This window comes from Hibiscus syriacus, unplaced genomic scaffold (assembly GCF_006381635.1).
Source record: "Hibiscus syriacus cultivar Baekdansim isolate YM2019G1 unplaced genomic scaffold, ASM638163v2 tig00110154_pilon, whole genome shotgun sequence".
Lineage (NCBI taxonomy): Eukaryota > Viridiplantae > Streptophyta > Magnoliopsida > Malvales > Malvaceae > Hibiscus > Hibiscus syriacus.
In genome coordinates this window covers 203,112-224,039 of record NW_024062605.1, presented here as the reverse complement: position 1 = coordinate 224,039, position 20,928 = coordinate 203,112, and the positions used below count along the sequence as shown (strand labels likewise).

The 20,928-nt window shown below is 32.9% G+C and overlaps 2 protein-coding genes across 2 annotated transcripts; both read right to left on the bottom strand.

The window, feature by feature from the left end:
• Window positions 1–9,347: 9,347 nt before the first annotated feature.
• LOC120215705 (protein IWS1 homolog 1-like) lies at window positions 9,348–20,861 on the bottom strand. The gene is made up of 13 exons (XM_039213309.1): window positions 20,724–20,861; window positions 20,189–20,606; window positions 19,341–19,460; window positions 18,930–19,150; window positions 18,715–18,844; window positions 18,557–18,619; window positions 18,381–18,458; window positions 17,968–18,059; window positions 17,787–17,849; window positions 17,515–17,701; window positions 17,188–17,296; window positions 9,441–9,444; window positions 9,348–9,360 (listed from the first exon to the last, which is right to left on the bottom strand). Exons 1-11 carry the CDS (start codon window positions 20,729–20,731, stop codon window positions 17,198–17,200), a joined length of 1,479 nt encoding a protein of 492 aa, XP_039069240.1. The 5' UTR covers window positions 20,732–20,861; the 3' UTR covers window positions 9,348–9,360; window positions 9,441–9,444; window positions 17,188–17,197.
• Window positions 10,597–14,294, bottom strand: LOC120215715 (phosphomevalonate kinase, peroxisomal-like). The gene is made up of 11 exons (XM_039213312.1): window positions 14,287–14,294; window positions 14,045–14,137; window positions 13,882–13,967; window positions 13,582–13,711; window positions 13,269–13,378; window positions 13,122–13,177; window positions 12,608–12,994; window positions 12,185–12,289; window positions 11,687–11,920; window positions 11,049–11,249; window positions 10,597–10,937 (listed from the first exon to the last, which is right to left on the bottom strand). The coding sequence occupies exons 1-11, from the start codon at window positions 14,292–14,294 to the stop codon at window positions 10,644–10,646; spliced, it is 1,704 nt and encodes a 567-aa protein (XP_039069243.1). The 3' UTR covers window positions 10,597–10,643.
• Window positions 20,862–20,928: the final 67 nt, after the last annotated feature.

The following is a 20,928-nucleotide window of genomic DNA, read 5'->3' as shown; positions in this document are numbered from 1 at the left end:
ATGGGGCATTTCTGATCAAGTTTTTGAAATAAAAAAGCACATATAATTGGGGAATACTTGTAGCAAGAAGAAGTAGTATAAAATAATTCTATCATGCATTAATGACATTGTTTTCATATGAATGAAGTTAATCTTAAATACTCATCCCCCTGGAGATACCTCTTTCACAAGGACCTCTGTAACATCCCAACTCGTATCCGACCTGGATCCGAGTCTGAGGTGTCACATTGACTTTTCAAAAATTTACTTGTATAAAATAGTGAGTAATTTACAATTTTTATAACATATAACTTATTCAAAACATTTACAGAATTATTCAGAGCTTATACAATATATTATTTTGAATACATGCCAACTAGAACTTTATATATTAACATCCATATTATTCACATTTCTTCTGATCTGACATTCGGTAAGGAGAACTAATCTGTCTTGCCCCACATTGCTCTTTACTCTTCTCACTTATGTAACCTACATGTGAAACAATCACACGCTAAATTTATGACTTAGTGAGGCATTACATTTATAAAAGAACTCTAATTATTTAAACATGCAGGAACACATCATCTCATGATGTTATACCAGAACAATTTAACATTACATATAATATAATATACACATATACATATCTCACACTATTTCCATTACTAACCTTATTCCACTATCCATATTCTTATCATTTATGTCTCATAATCATATACTCATATATTCATTCTTTTAAGCCACATATGATTCAATTAATCAAGCAATATACACATCATCTCATATATCATATAATCCAATTCATATCACAAAAACATATACTTTACATGTAATATATATATTTATTGTTATCTCTTTGTTAGCCCATGTACCTCTGCGAGAACTGTAGATATGTGAGTCTATTGAGGTTGTGCAGTATGATGTCACCACAGCTCATATGGGGTCCCACTAGGGGCTATGAAATTTGTCCCGAATAACCACTATGAAATTTCCCGGAGGACCACTATGTCCCGAAGGACCGCGTAGACCCTCGACTCTTGGCATGCCAACTATATCTCTAGATCTCATAACATATAACATGGGCATTATCTTTATATCGTTTCACATCTTCATGTAATCATATAATTCACTTTCATTATCACATATACTTTCTCTTTCATATATCTTATGTCATATATCACATAGCTCATTATCACATTTCATAAGATCACACTTAGTCACATAGTTTATTTCCATATAATTCACATGTACATATAATAACTTATCTCATATCATATAACTTATGGTTTATACTTTTATATTCACATAATTCTTTAACATATTATAACCTATAAACATATCTCACTTATGCATGTATTCATGTACACATTTTCATATAGTCTACATATATATATATATATATATATATATATATATATATATATATATATATCATAACTCCATGTTTTACATAATTACTTATTTCCCATCATTTATTTACTAATTTCATATATTTACCTAGTTCAATTTCACATAGCTTATCACATATACAAGTCTTCTAATAAATTATCATCAAAAGCTCCTATAATATATCTCTATGGCTTCATAGATTTTTACTATATATCTTATTTATTATAAATTCATTTAAGCCTATAAATCTTTCCCATATAATTTATCTTATATGTTTATATAGTCACTTCCTTTTTGTTATCACATGAGTCATTGGTATTTTACATAGTTCGTGATCCTATAATTTATATCTCAAGTTCATATAACTCATATAACATTTTCCTATAATACATAAATCATTGCCATATAACACATATCATATAAATTCATACCACATAACATGAAATACGAACTAAGCATATTCACATAATATCAAACATAATCATATATTCAACAATTGGAAACAGACTTGTCGCAAGTCTAATTTCCATATACAATACATATATTCTAATAATACGCACACACCTTGGTCTCACTAAGTTACAATCCCCTTTTATGATTTCCTTTCTTTCGATCGAATCATAACTGGATAGTGGTCCTAGAACTTGTTTGTGCTCGATATCTACATAATCATGTACTGATACTTATTATTATCCAATTGATATACTTTAATCTATCATTTCTTAGAATGAAATAAAGATTTATTCTATTTCCCATTGAAGCATCGATACATTCTACAGTGTATCGATGCATCCTTTAACATGTGCATCGATGCACTACCCATGCATCATACACAATCACCTTCAATTTTTTCATTTTAAGGGGTGCATCGATGCACTCCTTATGCATCGATGCACTAATTGCATTCGATGTTTCTTCTTTAAAGAGTGCATCGATACACATTGAATGTGCATCGATACACCTTGCCAAAATTTGCATTTTAAGCCCGAAAACCATCAACTTTTCACTTAATTCTTCTATTTTAAGCCCCTATCATGTCATTAAACTCAACTACTATTACATAACCAACTTATATCCATATAAACCATCTTTATCTTCCATATCTCATCATGATTCTTAAAATTTAAGAATCTTACTAAACTTTCAACTTTGTTATTAATCATTTCTAACTTCATAAATCTCTTATTCTTATTGATGGAAAGTCAAATTCAACTTTCAATTCTTATTATAAACTCTATTTCAATATTTCCCTCAAGAATTCCAAATATTTAATCTTCTTTAACTCCTTTATCTTTTGATTTTAAGATAACTTAAGCTTCCTTAAGCTTAGTTATCATCTAATGATCATAATCCAACCTTAAATTTAACCAGAAATTATCTAAATAGAAGACTCACCTTTTGTTCAATCCTTCACGTATGAAGAAGAAGAAGATAAGATAAGAGAACTCTGGAACCTTTTATCTCTTTCCACGTGGTTTCCTTGTCTTATAAGGGAAAATAAAAATCTTCCTTGTCAAATAACCATTTTACCCTTTACTTCATTTAATAATTACTAACAATACCTAAAAAATATTTATAAATAAGTCCCATGTGTTTACAATCTTTTGAAATCATACTTCAAAGTTACAAAAATTCCATTTTAGTCACTCACTCTGATTTTGAGATATTACAAATCTCCCCTCCTTTTAAGAAAATTCGTCCTTAAATTTTCATTGCACATACCAATAAGAACATACCTTCTAATGTTCTCATGTTGCCTCTTGTACGTAACATTTCCTTCCTTTAGTTCTTCAACTTCATTTTTCCTTTATACATTTATTTACTGTCACTATTATATACATAGTAACCAGTAACATCAATCCATTCATGTCTTTTCTCTCATTCGATGCTGCATTTTCCTCTCTTCGATGCTGCATTTTCCTCTGACCTTTTAAACTTCCATATAATGTCACTCATCACGTAGACAGTAACATCAATCTCTAATTACCTTATAACCATAACCAAACTCTTTTTTCATCACCATTTAACCAAGAACACGACCTTAAATCTTCTTTAAATATGATGCAGCATACACTTTAAAGAATCTTTTCACATCACCTTGCACACTTTTCTTACTTCTATATCAAAATTATCATCTACACTTCCATATAACCTTTATCGTATATGATCCTTTAAACTCAATCATTTTCATTTCTTTATTCCATTATTCCTTTATTCATTCCAAATTGAAATCTCCTTATACATAAATCATATCTTTCCTTTCATATTCATATATTCTTGTCCTATCACCTATACTCATCTCTGTGTACCAATCTTCATTACATCTTCGTAGCTTTGATAACCCAATTTACTTATACAAAACTTCATTCTTTACCATCTCTTATACTTGTATTTCCTTCTTTAAAACCCCCTTTTTAAAACATACCAATACTTATCTCCTTGCCTACATCATATCTGTATAATCAAAATACATAACCACATCCAGATTCATAACATACTTGAATAACTCCACTTTATCTTTTCCTCAATCTCATAACTCTATCACTTTTACTCTGATAGTTAGTCAATAACTTCTGTTCAATCTAGGGAACAAGCCCTATTCTACCAATCATATACATCCTTTCAATCAAATTATCTCAAAATTAGTTTACTTAACTTATCAATTTCACCTCTATTCTCATACATCCTGTAAATTCTGGTGTTCAAACTCAACATTATGACTTCATTTGTCTTATAAACTGATCATCGATATACACATTCTCAAACTCTTCTTATCAATCCTCAGCTTTACTCAAATATACAAATCCTTATTTCCTTTACTATACCACATTACCATGATCCAAATATATAACTGTATCCAAATCCATTTCATATTTGGTTATCATATCCTGACAATATATTATAATCTTATACTTCCAGTATATTCCCATCACATATTCTTGTTAGTCAACCTAACTTTTTCCTTCTAAAATACAATCGCTTATCATATCCACACTTTTTTTATGTACAACACCATTCTTTGTTTCAACTCATAAACTCTGTCTTTCTATATCTTATACGCTTGTCACTGATGTACTTATTCTTGAGCTCTTCTATAAGTACTCACCACGTCATTTGATCTTTTAACGTTCTTGTGGTGACACTTGTTCACCATATTCTATCTTATCCACATACTAACAAAACTAATCCATATCGTTTTTCCAATTCAAAACAATAAAGATCTTCTATCACTATTCTAATATGATTTCAACTTTTTGAAATCAACATTTAATCTTATAAGACATTTTCTGAGGTTTCCGCTCTTCTTCCTACCTGGTCAGGGCAGGTGAATTGTTATCACCATCAAATTTGTCAGCTATCGATTTACTTTACTTTGATAATTTCTATAATCAATTCCTACTATATCATACAAATCTTATTCTATTAGCAAGACAACATACTCCTTACACTATCAGATCAGAAATTTTCACTTTTAGTTGGCATGTACACATTTTTAAACCTCATTTGACTTCGATTTAAGCCTAGAATCGACTAAACCTTAGCTCTGATACCATTAAATGTAACATCCTCAAAACGTATCCGACCCATATCCGAGTCCGAGGTGTCACATTGACTTTTCAAAACATTTACATGTATAAAATAGTGAGTAATTTACAATTTTTATAACATATAACTTATTCAAAACATTTACAGAATTATTCATAGCTTATACAATATATTATTTTGAATACGTGCCAACTAGAACTTTACATATTAACATCCATATTATTCACCTTTCTTCTGATCTGACATTCGGTAAGGAGAACTAACCTGTCTTGCTCCACATTGCTCTTTACTCTTCTCACTTCTGTAACCTACATATGAAACAATCACACGCTAAGTCTATGACTTAGCAAGGCATTACATTTATAAAAGAACTCTAATTATTTAAACATGCAGGAACACATCATCTCATGATATCATACCAAAACAATTTAACATTACATACAGTGTAATATACACATATACATATCTCACACTATTTCCATTACTAACCTTATTCCACTATCCATATTCCTATCATTTATGTCTCATAATCATATACTCATATATCCATTCTTTTAAGCCACATATGATTCAATTAATCAAGCAATATACACATCATCTCATATATCATATAATATAATTCATATCACAAAAACATATACTTTACATGTAATATATATTTATTGTTATCTCTTTGTTAGCCCATGTACCTCTGCGAGAACTATAGATATGTGAGTCTATTGATGTTGTACACTATGCTGTCACTACAGCTTGTATGGGGTCCCACTAGGGGCTATGAAATTTGTCCCGAATGACCACTATGAAATGTCCCGGAGAACCACTATGTCCCGAAAGACCGCGTAGACCCTCAACTCTTGGCATGCCAACTATATCTCTAGATCTCATAACACATAACATGGGCATTATCTTTATATCGTTTCACATCTTCATGTAATCATATGATTCACTTTCACTTATCACATATACTTTCTCTTTCATATATCACATAGCTCATTATCACATTTCATAAGATCACACTTAGTCACATAGTTTATTTCCATATAATTCACATGTACATATAATAACTTATCTCATATCATATAACTTATGGTTTATACTTTTATATTCACATAGATTCTGTAACATATTATAACCTATAAACATATCTCACTTATGCATGTATTCATGTACACATTTTCATATATATATATATATATATATATATATCATAACTCCATGTTTTACATAATTACTTATCTCCCATCATTTATTTATTAATTTTATATATTTACCTAGTTCAGTTTCACATAGCTTATCACATATACAAATCTTCTAATAAATTATCATCAAAAGCTCCTATAATATATCTCTATGGCTTCATATATTTTTACTATATATCTTATTTATTATAAATTCATTTAAGCCTATAAATATTTCCCATATAATTTATCTTATATGTTTATATAGTCACTTCCTTTTTGTTATCACATGAGGCATTGGTATTTTACATAGTTCGTGATCCTATAATTTATATCTCAAGTTCATATAACTCATATAACATTTTCCTATAATACATAAATCATTTCCATATAACACGTATCATATAAATTCATACCACATAACATGTAATACGAACTAAGCATATTCACGTAATATCAAACATAATCATATATTCAACATATTGGAAACAGACTTGTCGCAAGTCTAATTTCCATATACAATACGTATATTCTAATAATACACACACACCTTGGTCTCACTAAGTTCCAATCCCCTTTTATGATTCCTTTCTTTCGATCGAATCTTAACTTGATAGTGGTCCTGGAACTTGTTCATGCTCGATATCTACATAATCATGTACTGATACTTATCATTATCCAATTGATATACTTTAATCTATCATTTCTTAGAATGAAATAAAGATTTATTCCATTTCCTATTGAAGTGCATCGATACATTCTATAGTGTATCGATGCATCCTTTAACATGTGCATCGATGCACTACCCATGCATCGATACACCAATCACCTTCGATGTTTTCATTTTAAGGTAGTGCATCGATGCACTAATATCATTTGATGTTTCTTCTTTAAAAAGCATCGATACACATTGAATGTGCATTGATACACCTTGCCCAAAATTTGCATTTTAAGCCCGAAAACCACTCAATTCTTGTATTTTAAGCCCCTATCATGTCATTAAACTCAGCTACCATTACATAACCAACTTATATCCATATAAACCATCTTTATCTTCCATATCTCATCATGATTCTTAAAATTTAAGAATCTTACTAAACTTTCAACTTTGTTATTAATCCTTTCTAACTTCATAAACCCTTATTATTATTGATGGCAAGTCAAATTCAACTTTCAATTCGTATTATAAACTCTATTTCAATATTTCACTCAAGAACTCCAAATCTTTAATCTTCCTTAACTCCTTTATCTTTTGATTTTAAGATAACTTAAGATTTCCTTAAGCTTAGTTATCATCTAATGATCATAACTCAACCTTAAATTTAACCAGAAATTATCTAAATAGAAGACTCACCTTTTGTTCAAGCCTTCACGTATGAAGAAGGAATAAGAGAAGAGAATAGAACTCTGGAACCTTTTCTCTTTTCCCACGTGGTTTCCTTATCTTATAAGGGAAAATAAAAATCTTTCTTGTCAAATGACCATTTTACCCTTTACTTTATTTAATAATTACCAACAATCCCTCAAAAATATTTATAAATAAGTCCCTGCATTTACAATCTTTTGAAATCATACTTCAAAGTTACAAAAATTTCATTTTAGTCACTCACCCTGATTTTGGGATATTACAACCTCAGTGTGTAAAATGATGAACGAGTTTCTTTCATTTATCCCTATATATATGTATACATCCCTTGTTGTCCCCTACTTGAGCCTGTAGTATTTTTCTTCTGATTTAACCCTAACCAAGGATCACTCTCCACACTAGGGGGCAAGGTGAAGGAAATATGCTTTCAAGAATGAAAGCCACCAATCCAGATTTTGTTACAGAGGCAAGTCATGGTGAAATAAAGTGAGAAATAACAAGATATCGCAAAGTGGACCAAATACAAAGTGCTTGATGAGAAAATCAATTTGACAACACAGAGAGAAAAAAGAGAAGATATAGCAAAAAGAAAAAACATAAAAAATAGAGAAAATAAAGAAAGAAAGAGAGAAAAGAAAGGAAAAAAAGAATAAAGAAAAATACTTCAAGACGAGTGACTCAATAATCCTCAAACCACAAGGTTGATCAAGTACGACTAGTTCGATATCCAGATTCAATAAGAAGATCAAGAATGCTATGGCATGACGAGATGGAGATGAACTCTAGGGTGAAAACCCAAAAATGGGTAGTCTAGAGGGATCTAGGAAAATAAAGAAAATGAAACGGTTGACAAGTTGATCCTTGGTTTGATCACCCTTAAACACTTGTTTGGGCATATTTATCTCTTTCTTTCAAAACTGTGAGCCCTAGCCAATGTTATGTGCCCGAAAAGTTCCTTCTAATCATACATGGATTTTTAGTGGAGATACTATCTTCAGATTTCATTCTGCCCCTCAGGGTTAATTTTATTTGCAAAAAATGGTTTTCTAAAATCTTTAATGCATGATAAGAAAAATAACAAAATGATGGTTTAAGACGTAAAATTTTAGATGACGTCTTAAAACCAAAGGAGAATTCGAGTTGAAAACCTAAAAGGTAGCTCGAATGCAAATATTGCCAACTACTGCATAGAATATGATCTTATACATCTCTTGATAAAGCATTGCACAACCCAAAGGCGCTCACGAGGGCTGGGAACCAGTGAACATTTTCGGAAGATAAGCATAACAGCTACTTCATCAGATCAATGAACACCATAATCAAGAAAGCTAGCCCTTAACCAAAGAAACCAACCTGAAACACATTACCTCCGCAAGTCAACCTAAGACTTAAATCAACATCAATCTTTACACTTTTCAAATAGATATATTTTTTGAAGGATTAAAAGATAATTTAACTTACTTGACATTCAATAAACTCTTGCTTCAAAATTTGCTTTGATTGTGAGCCTAAAGAAAATGGAAGCATTTTTAAAAAAAAAACTTATGCATCAAACTTTTTTTCACAAAAGAGGAAGAAAAACATTTTCAAACAGGATAATCTTTCGAGAAAGAGGTCCTTGAAGTGGACGAGGCTCATTCTGCCTCAAGCAAATAAGCAAGATCACAAACAGAAGTCAAATCAAAGATATAAACGATGGGGGAACAATAAAGATGTTCCCAGATTTCTGAATAACAAGGTTAGAAAATTAGAAGATCCAAGAATGAAACTCTTCACAATTTTGTGATGATGTCAACATCAATGATCAGTCAATAAGTAGATAACGGACTGAACAAGAAGAGGCACAACTTACCTTGAAATTTCTTGATGTCTCAATTCATATAAAAGAAAATTTGGTCACTTCTTAAGTGTCCATCTGTTTTTAAGACCTCATAGAAAGAGAAGGCCCCTAAACTATTTGATTAGAACAAGGAAGACACGTGGCGACACTTCTGTTTGCCTAAGATGACTACATGTGGTCGTTAACGAATGGCACGAGGATCAAATCATTCAAAATCAAATATTGACTCTCGAAGGTCTCGCATTAGGGTATTCCCAGAAAATCTCGATCATAAGGAGACAATAATATCGAGATCAAGAAGACCCTGAAGGTGAGCATCACCACTTGGAGTGTCAAGGTCAAAAGATTAAAACAAAAAGAGTTTACCTTGAGAAACATACCATTCATGCTTCAGTTGGAAAACGAACGAGAAACACATGTTGAGAAGGCCCAGAATCTTGTACGAGAACATTTGTCTTGCCTGCCAACAATACATGCTACAACCAACAAGTTGAACAACATGTGAGGCGGCTACATATTTACCTTCTTAATCCACTTGTTGTATTTATAATTTGAATCTATTCACGTTGTTGAAGTTTTTATTTTAATTTAATTATAAATATTTATAATATTATTTGATTTTAGTTTTTATAACTATATAGAATATATTCTTCATATTTTTCTGTTATATGACGTACATATATCATATAGAGTTGAAGGATTCAACTCAAACTTAAAAACCAATCCATTAATTATTAAAATTTTTGAGTTATTCGAGTTACTATTCTAGTTATTCGAGTTATTTGACAACTCTATTTGAACTTGAAATTTTTTAAGTCAAATAGAGTTTATGAAATTAAAACTCGATGTCAATTCGAGTCGAGTCTTCTTGAGTAAAAAAAATCAGTTTTTCGAGTCAAGTAGAGTTTTGTTCACCCCTAATTGAAACATTATCAATTATAAATAAAATTATTATCAATTGTATAATTTTTTGGAGTAGAAATTATAACATTTTAGGTTTTAATTCGTCGCAAATTATTCTTAGGTTTCCCCGCCGCACAGCTGAATTACTGACTAAATATGTTTATACTTTCTTGCTCACAGTAGTTGATTTCCTGCTAAAATGTAAGTGGCTGGTCAAGCAAAATAAGCCAAGTGAAGTCGAACAAATGGTGTAAAAATAATCTTTTTTTTCTTATTCATGGCAGATAGAGAACTTAAATGTGTATAACAGTTGATTCTTTCAATGGGGAGGGGTTCTTCTTTTGATCATTCCCCAATTTCATAAATCTCCAAAACACGGTATAATTTCTCATGTAAATCCACATTTCCCACCAAGTATTAAAATGACATTCCTAACTCATCATATGCAAAAACAAGAAATCAAAAGCTCACTAGACGTTGACGGAAGAAACTGCCGAAGAATTTCCCGGCATCGCGTATCGCCGCTTTCGAAGCAAACACCTTGAGGGTCTTCCCTAACTAACAAGGCCAGAACATTGTGCGAACTCCATGCATTTGTCACATTCCTGCTAGAATCACGCAAGGTAACAGCAAAGACGGCATCGAATCCACCTGCTCCGGGAACGCCAGCTAACAATACTCCTTCCATGTTCATAGTAGCATCCAGAAGTTGAGTTTGTGATTCAGGTTCTATCTGAAATTTAAAAATTATTCAGTCTCTTACTATTTTTTTCTACATCTTGACCAAAATAAGAATGCAAAGTCGGACATTTATAAGCATCAAATCGAAACGACAATAACGTACCGGAATGCCTGCATCCTCTCCCATCGTTCGCATTCGATTTTGAATCTCAAGCATACCCTCCCTTTCCCTTAGCAATGCTTTAACAACTGCTTCTTTGATTGGCTCAGTCACTCCCTCCACCACTGTCCATGCAATTGGTTTTGTAGACCATCTTGGAAGTAGGCATTTGGAAGGAAGAGAACACAAAATGAACCGAGAAAACTAGACAATTTAACCAAACAATCACACCAACTTTCTTAATGTTTATGATGAATAAAGCCTTCTTTGACTATTGAACCAACCATCTACCAAATATACAAGCCAAGAAATTGAAAACGAAATTCGAGCTACCCGAGCAATACAAACAAGTAAACAGTTCTTTTATAGCTTAGTGGATCCTCCCAGACTATTGAGTCTGTGACTATAGCTTGGCATGGTTGGAAGAATATCACTATTTCGAAAAGAAGCTGACTTGGAATTAAGGATATTAAAATATCTTCTGCACTCAAAAATCTTCCTGGGCAAGAGAGCACACTGAAAAACTAGGTATGACAAAATTAAATGGTTCTTTTGCTATAAGTTCAAAAGTCAGTAAAAAATTAACGAGGAATTTCTATTTCTTAAGTTCTTCAATGTTGGGGAGTAGTCTAAAACAATACCTTTGCTTGTTTAAGCCTGCTACACCTATCAATCACATTCACACATTTATAAGCGTCCCAATGTTCTTCAGCTAATTTTCTTAACATGTTGAGTTGGATCTCGAGTTCTGAATTAGCCTTGGCTAGCTTTATCCATGTTTCTTGGGATTTTTCGGGATCAGCCTTCTGCCATTTTTTAACAGCACCTACCATTGACGGTGTTGATGATCCACCAGTTGCCGGTTCTCCTAGTAACTGTGACAGCCAACAAACTTTTTGACCATAGGATACTTATACTTGATTTTTAGTAATAAAAAAGATATTCATAAGATGGCCAAGCCACCTTTCACTTTCTTCACAAAATAAAGGGGGGGAAACTTATTAAGTACATAAGTAATAAGGAGATAACTTTCTGACAATATTCAAGTAATTAAGCAGAAACACGTAGATAAAGTACAAAAAATGCTCACAAAATCATATTTGTCTAAGTGGGAAGATAGTGAAGCTCATAATGCTTACGAGTGTCATTAATGGTGGTACAGAGAACTCAGTCCTCTCATGGTCCCATTTTCCATTTAGAATGTTCCGAATTACTTCCTCTAATGGCATCCCTTTCACTGCAGCCTGCAACATTGCAAGAGGTCTTGTAAAGAACCCAAATAAGTCAATAATCCAGCCAAGGTAACAAGCAGCACTGCAATAGCATTAAATGGTAACAAATACACTTAGTGTCATCTCACTCTATATCAACCTAAGGTTCAGTTGTACACCAGAAAAACAAAAAATGGTTGCACAAATTTAAGGACTAAGTGTATTTTATGGGTAGCACTTTACTTTACTGGTCATTGAGCTATGTTTATGTATTCAGAACATCATTATTGCACATTATTCCAACCTCTGAACCTTAGAGAATGTGTAAGAGAGAGAGAGAGAGAGAGAGACCTGAGCAGCAGAAAGCACTTCTGGTGAAAAACAAACATCACACTGACTCCCGTAGACAGCAAAACTGACATCAAAGCCACTGCCAACTTTACCTTGGGCAATACAGTGAGCGCTTTGAGCTATCATATGCATGATATCAAGATCCATGGAATTCTTATTTAGTCGGTGTTGATCTTCGGAAGAGGTGGAAAGGTTAATAACACCAAGGTAATGTAGTAAAGCAGCAACCACAGCTGTTGTCATTGCTGCAGATGAATCCAATCCAGTTTCTGCAACTTCAGGTTTACAATTTCCTCCATGTGATTCCTCAGAGTTGAAAGTAATTGATGTAAAATGTGGTAGAGTAGCCAATGCTTCTGGTGCCAATGGAAGTCCAAGTGCTTCAAACTGTGGAGGAACATGTTAGCAGCTTATATTGCAGTACTAAAATACAAGAACAGGCAACAGTTACTAAAATCTGCATGCCATAATAAAATAGTAACTAATCATCTCAAAAAATATATTTTATTTCTACAAAGAAACCTCTGTATGAGTAAAAGTCGTTGCAACATAAGATCGTGATATCAAGACCTGCATGACAAGTTCAGATCTGTTATTAGATCCCTGAAGTTATGGTTTCAATAAAAAAGAGAAAATAAATAAATGCAATGTAAAACATCACCTTGTAAGAGCAGTTTATCTAATGCATCCTTCTTATTCTTGTCAAATGTCGCATATGCAGCTGCTATAGTATATTGAATTGCATTCTCTACAAAAAGGTTTCTTGATTCACTGGAATTATATGCAAAAAAATAGTGACACAACTTGACATACGGAATAACTACTTCAACTTATTTACTGCTAGATACACATCAATGATAGAAAAGATGCAATCTATGATGCTGATAGGCATCCATAATACAAAGGATGCAACCTACTACGACTACGACGCTAGATGTGCAAGGAAAAAACTTTGATCATATGACCAAACTTACCTTGAAGATACACACTGAAGTGTTAAATGTTTCCGAGACAGTTTGTACATGCTTTCTCTGGAAAGCTGAGGAGACCAGTAAAGCATGATCCTCCATTGGAAAGTTGCAATAGCATTTGTAAGTGAATTTGCTGATTCCAGCAAGCAAGAAAACTACTATCAAGCCTCCTGTTTGTAGAGCAAGGAATCAACAGTTATAAAGCATGACAATCCAACAAGCACATAAAAGGGGTCAGTATCAGAGACACAAGCTTCTTAGTTGAGTTAATTTTACAATTCAGTGTCAGATTTCCTTATTTACCATCAAATTGAACATGATAAGCTCTCAGAACTCTCAAAAGCATGGAAATGATTACAACTATAGCAGGATAGGTTGAAGCACGGAAACTAAAGGATTAAGTTACCCATGCCCCACCTTTCAGGCTTAACATCTTCATAAATTGGCTTCAGAATAGCGTAAAAACGTGCGTTTTGTGCTCAGAACAATCCCAGCATTTGGCCTCTCCAAAATTAAGTACCCACCAGTCAACAAAACCTTCCCCGGAGCAGAAGCAACACTGTAGTATTAACAATCATTGATCAGAGTAAACTAAGATTAAATCATAGGAATGATCGAAAGTAGGATATCCTTTTCATAATTCGTGCTAATCTACAACAAAATAAATTAAAATTTAATGAAATCTTGCTATAATGAACTTAAACTTACACTTCCATCGTCGTCAACGATTAGGATCTGGGAGTTGAAACCTGTGTAATTCAAATAAGTAAAAGAAAACTGAAACGAACTTTAAGGCTTTAAAGAACCGATAGGGATAGCTTGAATCGCAGATTCCGTGACTCAGTAATCAGCAAACGAAACTAGAAGAGTAAATCGGCAGTCAGCACAAAACAGTCAAAAATGGATGTTGAGAACCATGTCCGGTGGGCCCCATTCACCTACCAGCTTGATTATGCTTACTTGACAAAACCGGACCGGATTAGAAACCGGTGTAACGTTTGTTTTTGGCATTCTTTAAACTGATTGGATCCTAGGGGTATTATTTTTCTGGTCTTTGGGTTGCTGGGCAGAGCTTCAACAGATTGTATTTAATGAAGTCGTTGCACGATAACTGATCCGAAAAACTCGCAACGTTGTTGGCTGCAATTTTTGCAGGTATGGATGATGCATCGTCTAGGTAAAAGCTAAACGTTTTGCAATGTTGAGTGGAATTATAAATTAGGGGTAGCTGTAATTTTTATTTGAAGATGAATGTGATTGACAAATTGTTCAATGCTCTGATAATATTTTACGTTTGATCCGAATTTCCGATGATCATCGTGCAAATCATGATATTTTTGCATTAATTATTTCCTCAATTTTCTTACACTAATTCTCATTAAAATTTAAGCATAACTATATGAAGTTAACATGAAATCAACATAATTAGTACTACCGTTAGTGAAATATAAATGTGATCTACTCTAATATGAAAATAAACGTAATAATTGTGACACATTGACAATTGTGTTTTTTAATCATAATTCAAAGATAATTTATTTGGGTTGATTACGAGTATTTATTAATATGAGATACCTGGCTATAAGACAGGATATATATTACAAAAATAGAGGTAACATTTTACAAGTAGTGATGGATGTTTGATCTAAAATCCAACGATTTTTCTCTTTTTAAATTTAGCCGACTTACGTTTCTGTCTATATGCAGAGATTTATTTGCAGGGATTACTTCCCATTACAGACGCGCATATGTAGACTGCATATGAAGATTGTTCAACTATGTATTTATTTATACATGCATTGTATTTTATCTTTATTTTTTAATTTTCTGACTGTCGGATGTCTTCCACGAAAGTTGCTCTCAATCTGGCGTTGGGGCAGCGTACTATCCTACATCTCTCTTACCCCATTGCATATGGGAATAGGGTTTTGTTGTTGTTGTTGTTCTAGCTTTTATGAAAGGTTGTTGATGAGAAAATTTTGATTTTTGATCCTAGGGGTATTATTTTTTTGGCTTCCATACTTTGTTACAGGTAGAGAGCACTAGGTTGTAAAAAATGAAAAGCTTTGGTTCCGAATTATTTTCCTCTTCTTGTCTTTGATTCGAGACAGCATGCATTGCCTGCGCAGGCGTTGCAAAGTAAGAAATGCAGAAACAGAAAACATTTAGTTTGGAATCCTGGATCAGACTTTGCTTTCCGCGACTGTGAATGGTCGAAGGAAACTTTTGAAAGCATGTCATCAAGGTCAATCTGATCTGTGAAAATGCCAAAAGCTACAAACCCTCCATGTCTTTTTGGTCATTCAGGCAGCACATCGATGGAAGAAACCAATGGACGACTCGATTGGTTTAGATGAGTCTGTTGCCTCGACTCACCGGATCATCAAATCAAATGACTTGTATACATTTTAGGTGCGTTTGATTTACGGAATGTAAGATTACTTTTGAGAATATAATTATCGCAATGTAACATTTCTATGGTAATATTGTTACTCTGTTTGATTTGCTTAGCAGGAATGCAAGATTATAATGTTTGATTGGTAGAATATAAGATTACTTGGATACATATTTTATCAAATTATTCTTGTGATATTTATATTTTTTAACAAATAAAACTTTAATATTAAATTATAAATATTTAAATAACAATTTATAAAAACATTTTAAATATTACACTATTTAAATTTTAAAAAAATACATGTAGCATATAATTAATATAATTAGTATATCAAACTTATAATTTTAAATCATTTTTATAAGTATCATATTTATTTATATAAAATATAATATAATATGAAAAATAATGTTGTGATCTCGAGTGGACAAATATATTATTTTTCAATATATAAAATCTATGTTTTAATAACTCAAAATTAAATATTATTTTAAACAATTATATTTTTTTACCATAACAATATTTTCACCTCAAAAAATTATAAAATAATTAATATACTAAATATTAAAATACAAAATAATTTTAACTACATAAATTTATCAATATTTTACTAAATTAAACTTTTGCATATTATTATTAAGTTTATAATTTTGAATTAAACATGAAGAATAAGAATTAAGAATAATCTATATGACAAATTTATTATATATAATAATATTTATATCCAAAAATTTTAAAGTGGTAAGAATTATTTATTACCTAAGAATTTGAAAGTCATGAACCATACATTGAAATACAATTCTGAAAAATATTATTCCCTTTGATAATGATCTTTTCCACGAACCAAATGCCCCTTATTAGATATTATAAAAGAAATGTTATACAAGATATCTAATTATTGCAAGCACAACAGAATTACGATCCAAATGGTTATTGTTATATGGTTAAATGAAATGAGCATTCCGAGACACAACATTAACAAATTTATTTGAACTGGACGTCTATTTCCAAGGCAAAATGAAAGACTTCTACGACTTAAAAGGGAACCCAGCTGCCCCCACCGCCATCATGGTGAAAGTAAAACACAATACTTAAAAAGTAAATCTTCAAAGCAACAGAGAGCTTATATTGATTTTTGCTGCCACAATGTCTCTGATAGCAGAGCATATTAATATTGCGATTCGGTTCACACCACCACTGCAACTCTAGTGAATGGGGTATCTTTTAAAGGTACTTCATCATACCACGACCCTCGACACTAAGTTTAGTAGCCTGCAACTGCTTCTTTTTAGGAGCTTTCAACTGCTGCAACTTCTTATTCATCTGCCATGAAAAGGTTAACGTTCAATTTCAGATAATCTATAGTATATATCAATTTTTATTAAGCAAGATGGAGATTTAAGGAGGCATCAGGTAGATGTTACAGAGTCAGGCGGCTGTAGGAATGATATATAGATAAACATCCCCTTTTGTTTCATTAACCAAAAAAAGACCATTTCCAAATAATTGAAACCAACACATTCAATATCAGGGAGATAAACCTTCAGACGCCGCTGATCTTGCACAACTTGTTTCGCACGGGCTCTAATTTCATCAGGATCAATCTTAGACTGGGGGCGCACTACAAAATCCAATGGTGTTGCATCAGGCCTTGATGCATGCAGCCTTGAAGAGGATTCTGACCTTGAAGCATCTTGAGCTGATGTCAATCGCCTAGACTTTTGGTCACTGTAATTTTATATCCAACAATTACAACCACGAGGATACAGAATCACAATAATGATATCAAACCAAGCATTAGGTTACATCTTACCGGGAAATATCCAAATCAAAATCACCATCTCTAGATTCCATTGATGCAGCTCTATTTGCAGGCCTGCAAATGAATATTAAAAAAATTAAAAAGAAACACAATATGAAAATGCATGATTGCAAAAGAAAACTGTAAGAAGACATGAAGTCATAATTGGCATAAAACTGAAAACAAAGAGAACCTTTTGACAGTCGGCCTTCGCATGGGAACCCTATCATCATCAACATTTCTCATATCCTCAAACCTTGTACTCTTATTGAAGATTGGTCTACTCTGCAATACGTTTGAAATTATTTTGAAGAGTTAATACAACAAGATAGAAAAGAAGCCCTTGAAAATACAAAATAAACCTTCTTCAGACAACTGGAGAAGTGTAAACTTGACAAACAAAAATTGATTAAAAAAGGTAAGTTTCTACTGAAATCATAAGTACTGAAAATTCAGCAATCATAAATTACACTCCGATAAGCAACATACTAATAAATTAAATGATTAACATAAAGGTCACAATGCACGAGTATTGCTGATATAAATCCAAAGAGGAACCTCGGGAAATAGGAGAAACTTGTATAAGAGCTTAAACCAGAATATTACCCATTTATCAACTAACTCCTTGGCAAGTTTCCTGTTAGATGTTGTTTCCTCATCAGATTTTGATAAAAACATAATGACCTGCCAATAAAAATTGAGAGAACAAAGAATCAAAAGCCAATCGAAGATGTTTTGCAATAGAAAGCTGGATGCAATTGTTACAATAAGGGGTTCCTAACCTTTCCAAGACCACTTCTCTTTAGCTGCTCCCTTCTATCATGTTGCTCTAGATCAATTGGAAACTGCATGAAAAACAACATTTCAGTTTTTCATGTAAGAATGTTGAGGCAGTGACCATTACGGCACAGCCCAAAATTGAAAGAAGGCCAGTTTGTACATCGGTCAAAATCTGCAAAATAGCTGCACGGATATTTATATTTGGTAAGCTTCCATCAGGAAGAGGTTCAAGCCAATTTTTCAACAAGGTTAAAACTCCATGATCTAAGAATTCTGGCTGGAGCTGCTTCCTGCATAAAGAGTAAATTTAAAAGATGAGAACCATAATTTCTAGATAGAGACAAGGAAGTCTTGGTAATGTGGCAAGCAGCTTACTTTGAGAGAACCTCAGTAAGAAGTGGCAACTTCTTGAGTTTATTAATTGCAGGCTTTCCTTGTCTGTTAAGCTCTGCATCTTCCTCAGCAGTTACCTCAAGCTCAGCCATAACACTCTCAACTAGCAGTGCAATTTCTGCAGGACTTTTCTCATTCTTCTTCCTTTTTCTACCCATCTTAAATAAATCCTTAATCTCCGGATCCTCATCATCTTCCTCTGCCTAAAAGATCACAAAAGTGAACCAAAGACGCTATATAATTTAATCTCTTCATAACATCAAATTTAAGCAACCAATGAATTTGTATTTCTAAGTAAATCAATCAATACAGATCACAGGAAACCAATTTCCTAAAATTCTTTATTAACACAGAGACAAACACGCATGAAGAACGTAAAAGATGATTGACAACCTGAGGGGCAGCACTGGGCGACCTTGCTTCATTGTCACTCCCATATCTGTCTGCAGGGTCTACACCAGTGTCATCTATGAAGTCATCGTCATCCATATTCCGAAGACCCTCTTGATCATTCTATTTCAGCACAGATAGATGCTTGAATGAGAAACTCAGTAAGCCTTTTACCATGGTTAATTAAATTCCAGCACAGAAATTTGATTACATACACAAGATTATCTTAGTAAACGAAGTATACCCAAGTATATGGAAACACGGACAACTAAAACAGTATCATCAATGAGTTAAACAGATTAAGAAAACATTAAAACTGATTTATAGAGATAAATCTATAGAGATAAATCTGAAGAGAAATAAAAAGCCATCTTATACTAGTAGAAATAATAATGGTGAATCTTGATTAAAAAATTACGAGTCTAATATCAATTAATGTGTAAACTGAAAGGACCAAAACCATCATAGCATACCCACAAAAGGTTTTGCATTATAACAAAAAATAGAAGTTCAATTCCCATCTTAGTTTATGAAAAGACAAGCAAGTATTTTTACCGAGAAATAAGTTCTCCCTTAAAAAAAAGAGAAAATAGCAACCAAAGAAACTATCTTTTGCTGCTCTACTTTATACCCAAGTTTTAACTTAAACTAATGCAGCCCGAAAACAATTTCGCTAATCTGAAATTTCAATAAACAATATAGGAATTTAGCTTCAATCTGTAAACAACATAGTTTATCATTGTTTATGCAACTGAAACTACTCTGAAGCCTTAAAGCTATAACATAATTCTCCTAACCACGAATTCAATCAAACAATCATCAATTATACAATTACTGAAAGAAAACCATACCTCAGGGTTAACCCACTCCCACATCTCATTAACTTCCGCCGACTTCCCCAACTTTTTAACAGTTCCTTTTTCACTGCCACCCCCGTAATTTCTCTCCTTGTGCCTCTTCTCCTTCTTCCTCTTCTTTGCTTCGGACTCTGATCCTTCCCTCTGAAAATTGGACTCGTCGTCTTCATCCAGTAACTCGGGCGCACCCATACTCTCTTTTCCCGTAGAACCTCCTTTCTTGACCAGCCTTTTTCTCGGCTTTCCAACCTTATCGGTATCATAAACCGGCGTCTGCGATCGTTCACGCTGACCCCAATCTTCCATGTCATCCTCTAAGTCATCTAGATGATCTTTCCGCGGCTCCGGCGATCCGGGGTCAGATTGAAAGTCTTCGAAGTCCATAATCGCCTCTCCTTCCTCATCGCGATAACTATAAGAGGCATAAAAGAAACAATAACCATAAGCAAACCCTAGTGCTTTTTAGAAAAAGAAATACTTTTTATAAAAATTAAACCCTAAAAACAAAAAGCAAGAGATAAAAACTTACGAATCCATGGCGTTGGCGATCAATAACGGGCACAAAATTGATTTTTGTTTCTGCGTTTGGATGACGAATGCAGAAACCTAAACAAAGTTATAAGCTGAGCGCTGGGTGAACGGTTCTCGTTTTCAAGTATAACCCGCGAAATTGGTCCGGTCCACTCGGGTTTTGACTCTTTTGGGGTAAATTATCTTCTTAGTCATCCATTTAT

What these genes read in the sequence shown, in the direction of transcription:
- LOC120215715 (XM_039213312.1), bottom strand. An exon ending in TTATCATGTTCAATTTGATG is followed by an intron (nt 13,712 to 13,881) that starts GTAAATAAGGAA and finishes TGCTGGAATCAG; the next exon opens with CAAATTCACTTACAAATGCT. An exon ending in GAGAGGATGCAGGCATTCCG is followed by an intron (nt 10,938 to 11,048) that starts GTACGTTATTGT and finishes TTTAAATTTCAG; the next exon opens with ATAGAACCTGAATCACAAAC.
- LOC120215705 (XM_039213309.1), bottom strand. An exon ending in AGGAGTTAGTTGATAAATGG is followed by an intron (nt 18,060 to 18,380) that starts GTAATATTCTGG and finishes AACGTATTGCAG; the next exon opens with AGTAGACCAATCTTCAATAA. An exon ending in AAGATCAGCGGCGTCTGAAG is followed by an intron (nt 17,297 to 17,514) that starts GTTTATCTCCCT and finishes TTTTCATGGCAG; the next exon opens with ATGAATAAGAAGTTGCAGCA.